We start from the raw sequence: 7,500 nt of genomic DNA, 5'->3' as shown, positions 1-7,500 counted from the left end.
AGCTCAAGACATTTCAACATATTTTATTAGTTTTATTCTTGTTTTAACTCCTTGTTAGATTTATTCTACACTGCTGAGCTGCTCACTGTGTTACTGCGATGATTCAACCTCGTCATAGATGTTTCATTTGTAAGAATAAGTGTGTGAAGTGTCTGTGTGCTCTGCAGGATGGACGGCTCCTTCGAGGAGGTGATGTTGGTGGATTTTGAGATGGATAACTTCATCACACTGCAGGCGTCTCATTCTGTCCTCTGGAGGGTTGAATATCCGTCTACAGGAGAAACCGCTGAATCTGTCACACTGGTCTACGTCAGACAGAGGGATGTCCTGGGCATCGTCCCGCTCTCTGAGGTCAGAAATCTTTCTGTCTTGCTGCATTAAAAGTAGAAGGTCAGAGCCAGAAGTTTACTGGAACTCAGACACCTGAGTGGGGTATAAACACAGCCACCCTGCTGTCTTGAGGTCACATGATTAGACCCCATGATGCCACTGCCATCTGAGTCTTGTTATAAGGACGGTGTGATCTCTGTGTGGGAGGGGCCTATTTACTCTCTCCCCTGTCAATCACAGTAAAACTAGCCAATCATAGGCATCATGTACAGCGGACACAAACATGCCCCTGTTAAAATGTCAGGGTTTTGTGATGAAAGGAAATCCATGAGATAAATCACAACAGATATCTTTCCACCTGAGTACATAAGTATACACACCCCTTAACTAATACTCCCTACTCTCTGTGTCCTACACTGGAGAATGATGGTCACCCTGTAGTCACTGATACACAGTACATTAGATCAGTGAGATGTGCATTTTCTTCTCTTGGGTTTCAGAAGGTTCCAATAACACTACAGAGTGAATATGGTGTGTTTTAGAGCCTCATGGATTTGGTTTGAACGAATTTGGAATTTAAATAAAAAGAAATTGCATCTAATACTGGTTCACTTCAACTAATACAAAGTGTGTGTGTGTGTGTGTGTGTGTGTGTGTGTGTGTGTGTGTGTGTGTGTGTGTGTGTGGTCAGAGGGTTAAGCTCTTAAGAAGGATTTTTGTCACAGTCAGAACGAGCTGCTGAGATCAGTGCAGTCATTGTGTGTGTGTGTGTGTGTGTGTGTGTGTGTGTGTGTGTGTGTGTGTGTGTGTGTGTGTGTGTGTGTGTCCCGGGGTCTTCATGCATGCCATGTTAAATGAACAAGCTTAAAGCCACTGTCACATCTTTAATTTTACACATGGTAGGCCACAAAACACACACACAAACACACACACACACACACACACACACACACACACACACACACACACACACACACACACACACGACATTGAGTGCAGGGAATTATTGGAGCTACTTAGCACATTTTGTGCTTAGCAGAATGATTATGACAATTGTGAAAACACACACACACACACACACACACACACACACACACACACACACACACACACACTCTCTCTCTCTCTCTCTCTCTCTCTCTCTCTCTCTCTCTACATAAACACATTCACATCATGCGACGGCACACAAGGGAAAAAAATCATCCATTAAAAGTACGGTCAGAGATTTTCGCAGCCGATCCCTATTACAGTGTCCTCTACAAAGCCACACCCCTAAACAACAGTGCAGGTAAAACCACCTGAAGATAAATCATTAGAGAAGAAAAAGATCAGACTCACTGTCGCTTTCACTTATATTAAATCTCATTTAAAATTTTAAGTCACCAGGCCGAGGAACTCACTCACATCACTGATGTAACAGAACAACAGTATAAATGGTGTCATGACCTCATAATTAACTCTAATAATTATGTTGGAATGTTCTGTAGTGTGAGAGGAAAAAAACACAGCTGAAAGAACAATAACACACCAGATGTTCTTCCAGTTGTTCTGAAAGATCTGCTTCCAACTCTACTGAGTGTGAACACCACTGATCTCCACTCTGTCCTTCAGACCTTGGTGAGGTGTTTGGTCTGGTTTCTGGGCCTCTTCTGTATTGTTTCCGAGCCTGATGATCTCATCCAGTCACGGTGCAGAATACATGTCAAATCCTGAAGCCCTGTGAATCCATTACAGTACCAAAGGGCCCCATTTTGTTTGGGAACAATGAGGATGTGGCTGGTTAAGCAGCTTGTGGACTCTTTTATGATCACATCTGTCACATCCTTCACGTGTTTCATTCCACAGCCTGCCTCAGGTTCTCTGTGCAGCTGCTGCTGGATTAACACTACAGGAGTGGACTGGGTGTGAGATGGAGTCATGAGGCAGTGTGACTGGGTGTGAGATGGAGGCATGAGGCAGTGTGACTGGGTGTGAGATGGAGTCATGAGGCAGTGTGACTGGGTGTGAGATGGAGTCATGAGGCAGTGTGACTGGGTGTGAGATGGAGTCATGAGGCAGTGTGACTGGGTGTGAGATGGAGTCATGAGGCAGTGTGACTGGGTGCAGTGCTGCTAAATCTGTGCATCTAAACACAGACCGGGACCAAAGATTTGTGTGTGAGAGAGAGAGAGAGAGAGAGAGAGAGAGAGAGAGAGAGAGAGAGAGAGAGAGAGACAGACAGACAGACAGAGAGACAGAGAGAGAGAGAGAGAGAGAGAGAGACAGACGGACAGACAGAGAGGCAGAGAGAGAGAGACAGACAGAGAGACAGACAGACAGACAGACAGACAGAGAGAGAGACAGACAGAGAGACAGAGAGAGAGACAGAGAGAGACACAGACAGACAGACAGAGAGAGACACAGACAGACAGACAGAGAGAGAGAGGTGTTTAATCTGTTTTTCCTGTGTCACATGGCAGGTCTGTACCCTAAGGTTAAGGTCGGTGCCTCATGCAGTTCAGCCTGTAAGTGTGGAGTGTGAGCAGTAACTGTGTGTGAGGGTGAACCAGGACTCTCAGCAGTAACTGTGTGTGAGGGTGAACCAGGACTCTCAGCAGTAACTGTGTGTGAGGGTGAACCAGGACTCTCAGCAGTTCCCTGTGTGTGAGGGTGAACCAGGACTCTCAGCAGTAACTGTGTGTGAGGGTGAACCAGGACTCTCAGCAGTAACTGTGTGTGAGGGTGAACCAGGACTCTCAGCAGTAACTGTGTGTGAGGGTGAACCAGGACTCTCAGCAGTAACTGTGTTCCACTATAAGTGTTTTCTCATCTCCAGCCCTGTCTTCCTCGGATGGGTTCTGGATCCATTACCAGGATAAAACACTTAATAACGATGAATGAGTGAATAAACACATGTTGAGTTCTGAACAGGAAATGATCATCTGCATGGAACCTCTGTAGACTGGCCTGTGTGTGTGTGTGTGTGTGTGTGTGTGTGTGTGTGTGTGTGTGTGTGTGTGTACAACTGACTACAGAGAGAATGGTGGTTTTTTGAGTCACTAGCTGAACAGAAGCTCAGACAGTGGACCAGGATGTAGACGGTTTGCTCCTCACATCTTTCCAACACCATCAGCCAGGACACGATGAGCAGCGTGTATCCAACATCCACTCATTTAAAAGTATGTAAAACTTGCTGAACCTTGTCACACCGTATACAGGTAACAGCTCAGAGTCACGACAGAGACCTTGTTCATCTGCTTTACCTCGGTTCTGCTGTAGCGACTGTGGTGGTGACCTGGTGATGTGGGTCGATGGTGCAGTAATGAGTGTGGGAGTGAAAGATGGTGTAAAAGCTCCTTCTGACTCAAAACCTCCTTCATCTGTTATACACACACACACACACACACACACACACACACCATCATCATGTCACAGCCAATTATCATGAAGCAGATGATGAAAGTTAGCCAATCAGAATGAGCCCAAGCTTTAATGTCTGTCTTTTACTTCCTGAAGTAAATAAAGTATTAGAGGAAATGAAGGAAGGGAACAGAACAATAACCTCTCTCTCTCTCTCTCTCTCTCTCTCTCTCTCTCTCTCTCTGGGTTCTTCTTCAGCAGTGTCGGGTCCGAGTTCTAATTAATTCTTAATTGGAGCACTTGTTTATCTTTGTTGTTTGATGATTCCAATGAGTTGCTGAATTACCCAGAAGGCTGTGCAGCAGATAGTGGGCAGGACACAGATTAATGTCTGTGAGAAAGAGTGACAGAGAGAGAGAGAGAGAGAGAGAGAGAGAGAGATAATAAACAGCATCTGTGTTTGTAATTAAAAGTTGGCATGGTGCTACACAGTTGCCATGGATACACAATAAAATGTTTAATTATAATTCATTCATTATGGCTGAATGTGAACATTCATCTCCATTCACTCTAATCCAATATTTCACCTCTTATCTGTGTGTGTGTGTGTGTGTGTGTGTGTGTGTGTGTGTGTGTGTGTGTGTGTGTGTGTGTGTGTGTGTGTGTGTGTGTGCTTCTGAGTTAAAAGTTGGAAATGAAAGCTAAAATCTGAAAGTTACAATATTAACACAGATGAAGTGATTTGCATAAACACACACTGTTTAATTACCATATAACTGAACTGCAATTGCACAATCACACACACACACACACACACACACACACACACACACACACACACACTCTCTCTCTCTCTCTCTCTCTCTCTCTCTCTCTCTCTCTCTCTCCCTCTCTCTCTCTCTCTCTCTCCCCCCCTCTCTCTCTCTCTCTCCCTCCCTCCCTCTTCAGTAGAGTCAGTATAACTTCTAAGCAGACTTATTACACACTGATTTCCTAGCATGCTAAGCAGCACACAGATGTTTAATGCATGGTAACTTTAATGAAGGATTTAGGACATGACCATGTTAAGACTGAACCTGGGCTGCATCCTAAATCACAGAAAAGAATACAGTCAGTGGATTGGGACATAGCCTCAGATAGTTAGCTCCACAGGCAGAAGGACAGAAGGACAGAGAGAGAGACAGAAGGACATAATTATTAACCAGGCAGGGTTTAGGGTAATAAGACTGTTTGAGTTTAGCTTTAGTTTCACCTCAAGCTGCTGGAACTGATATGTTCCACATTAAACTCTGTGTGTGTGTGTGTGTGTGTGGGTGTGGGTGTGTGTGTGTGTGTGGGGGGTGTAGGTGTGTGGGTGTGGGAGGTTGGGTGTGTGTGTGTGTGTGGTAGGATTGGTGGTTCGGTGTGTGTGTGTCTGTGTGTGTGTGTGGGTGGGTGGTTGGGTGGGTGTGTGTGTCTGTGTGTGTGTGTGTGTGTGTGTGTGTTGGTGGGTGTGTGTGTCTGTGTGTGTGTGTGGGTGGGTGTGTTGATGCTGAGATTCCAGGTTAAATGAAATACTGAATTAAGTCTACAATTAATTGGTACCAATGAAAACTCAGAGAGAGAGAAAGCTCAGAGGTCCATGAGGTCTAACCTGTAACTTTCAGGTGTGTGTGTTTGTTTCAGGTGTGTGTTTGTTTCAGGTGTGTGTGTGTGTTTTTCAGGTGTGTGTGTGTGTGTGTTTCAGGTGTGTGTGTGTGTGTTTCAGGTGTGTGTGTGTTTGTTTCAGGTGTGTGTGTTTGTTTCAGGTGTGTGTGTGTGTTTGTTTCAGGTGTGTGTGTTTGTTTCAGGTGTGTGTTTCAGGTGTGTGTTTGTTTCAGGTGTGTGTGTGTTTGTTTCAGGTGTGTGTGTGTTTCAGGGAAAGACGGCTGAGAGTGTTGAAGATCTCAAACATTAAGGTATGTAGGTGATCTTCAGTGCCCCTGGTGGTCAGGAGTGGACTGAGCTGATTGTTCCTCAGAGTTCTAACTCGTTCCTGTGGCACTTGGCTAACAAATGCACTTGTTCTTGCTGGATCAGTTAATCACACAGGGTCGTATTATTAAGGTTTAGCATCAGCCTGCAGGAGCACAGAGAGTCGTGTGTGTGAAGAGCTCTACACAAACAGAGTTGTGTAATTGCACGGTGAATTTCTCTGATCTGTGCGTTGTGAGGTCATTAGCATACAAGCTAATTAGGAGCTAATTTCCAGAGTACACTCCGGTGTCATTAGCATGTCAGTGTTGACCTGATGGCTCTTCAGCTAAAGCTAATTAAAATTAGCCACTCGGTGTAGATCCGTTCCGTAGGTCTGATTGGTCAGGTTCAGGATAAAAGTATGATGATGCCCTTGTCATGTGACCTTTCCTGAAAGTGTTGGGGAAAATATCAGAGGAAGTATAAAGTCTCATGATGCATTAGCGTGTGTTAGCGTGTGTTAGCGCGCAGAATGCTGCACCTTGTGTACTGAATACCCATAATGCACTGTGACATTTAAAGTTGCTGAATGGCCTATATAGTGAACAGAAGGAGTGGATTAGGACACGCCCTCAGTGGACCGGTGTTTATGTGCCCTATATAGTGGTAATGTACAGCATGTTTGTGTTCAAGCCCATCACACCCTCTGCTCGCTCCTCCATTAACCTTTTTACAAACATGGCTGACTCGCGCTAAAGGCTGTGTCTAATCATCAATGCGCCCTAAAGTGTGTATTTTAAACCCTCGGATGTTCCACACCCGTGGGCCGTGTTCCTCCGTGCCCTCGTTTCCATTTAACGATTTATTTGTGAATCTGTTAGCTGATGGAGGCTGTTAGTGACACGAGGGATCGATTCTCACTGCAGTAACGATGACAGTTTACTCTTTCCTCGGGTCCTTTTGTTCTTTTACTAAACAACTAATATTTTTAATTGTTAGTCTGTGTGTGAATTAAATGCTGACTGTCCAGATGAAATATTTCCAGCCATGCAGATGCAGTGAACATTCCACCATCCTGCAGTTCAGACTCTGCACAATTACACCTTCAGGTTGTTGTCTAAAAATACGCTGATGTGCGCTCAGGTTCGGGAGACGTGACCGAGCGTCTGTGTCTCGCACCGCGGTCTGCTTCTGTTATGGAACAATTTAGAAAAGGATTTGTTTAAAAACTCCACATTGTAGAATTCTCCATCTCAGAAGGTCACGTGATTCCTAACCATCTCACAACTGAGAACGTTCACACACAGCTCACTGTTACTATAGAAACGGACAGGTCTGTCACACCTGCACACGGTCACCAGTTACGACACACGTGAGTAACGTATGCGGTCGAATCCAGGTTTTTGTGCACTGTTTATATTCACAGTATTTTAGAAGCTTCATTCACACTTGAGATTTAAAGTGACCTCAAGACATCGTAGTCATTTCACCGTAAACATTTCATTTCATTTTAGATTTTATTGTCATTGCACCACACGGGAACAAAGTGACAACAAGCAGTTAGTAGTGCAAAATAGACGTGTGTACGGTTTTACACAAATAAATAGATATATAGAGAATATATATATATATAGTCACACCCGTGGCAGTGAGGGGAACACAGGGGCAGGAAGGCAGGGATGAGTGATCACTCAGGTGTGGTGATCGTGCTGGGAGCTTAGTAATGTGGGGGAAGTGGTGGGCAGCGAGGCAGACCCTGGGAATGAGGCTCAGGCTCGGCAGATTGTGGAGCTTCGTCCTCTTCATGAAGCCGCTTTAGTAGCAGAAGACTAAGTGAAACATTAGCAGCTACTCGGAGCTCAACGAGCTGAGTTTGGCCATCAAACCTTGCTGCCA

General features: G+C 44.9%; 1 protein-coding gene across 1 annotated transcript in view; it reads left to right on the top strand.

The window, feature by feature from the left end:
• Window positions 1-7,500, top strand: part of si:dkey-215k6.1 (transmembrane protein 132D) — a 111,038-nt gene that overhangs the window by 79,016 nt on the left and 24,522 nt on the right. The window contains exon 4 of the mRNA XM_047817950.1: window positions 168-351. Within this exon, the coding sequence (XP_047673906.1) occupies window positions 168-351 (184 nt within the window). The remainder of the gene's footprint in view (window positions 1-167; window positions 352-7,500) is intronic.

The sequence above is a fragment of the Tachysurus fulvidraco genome, chromosome 9 (assembly GCF_022655615.1).
Source record: "Tachysurus fulvidraco isolate hzauxx_2018 chromosome 9, HZAU_PFXX_2.0, whole genome shotgun sequence".
Taxonomy (NCBI): domain Eukaryota; kingdom Metazoa; phylum Chordata; class Actinopteri; order Siluriformes; family Bagridae; genus Tachysurus; species Tachysurus fulvidraco.
Note: the sequence above shows the minus strand (reverse complement) of the source record. Positions and strands in the feature narration are given on the sequence as shown.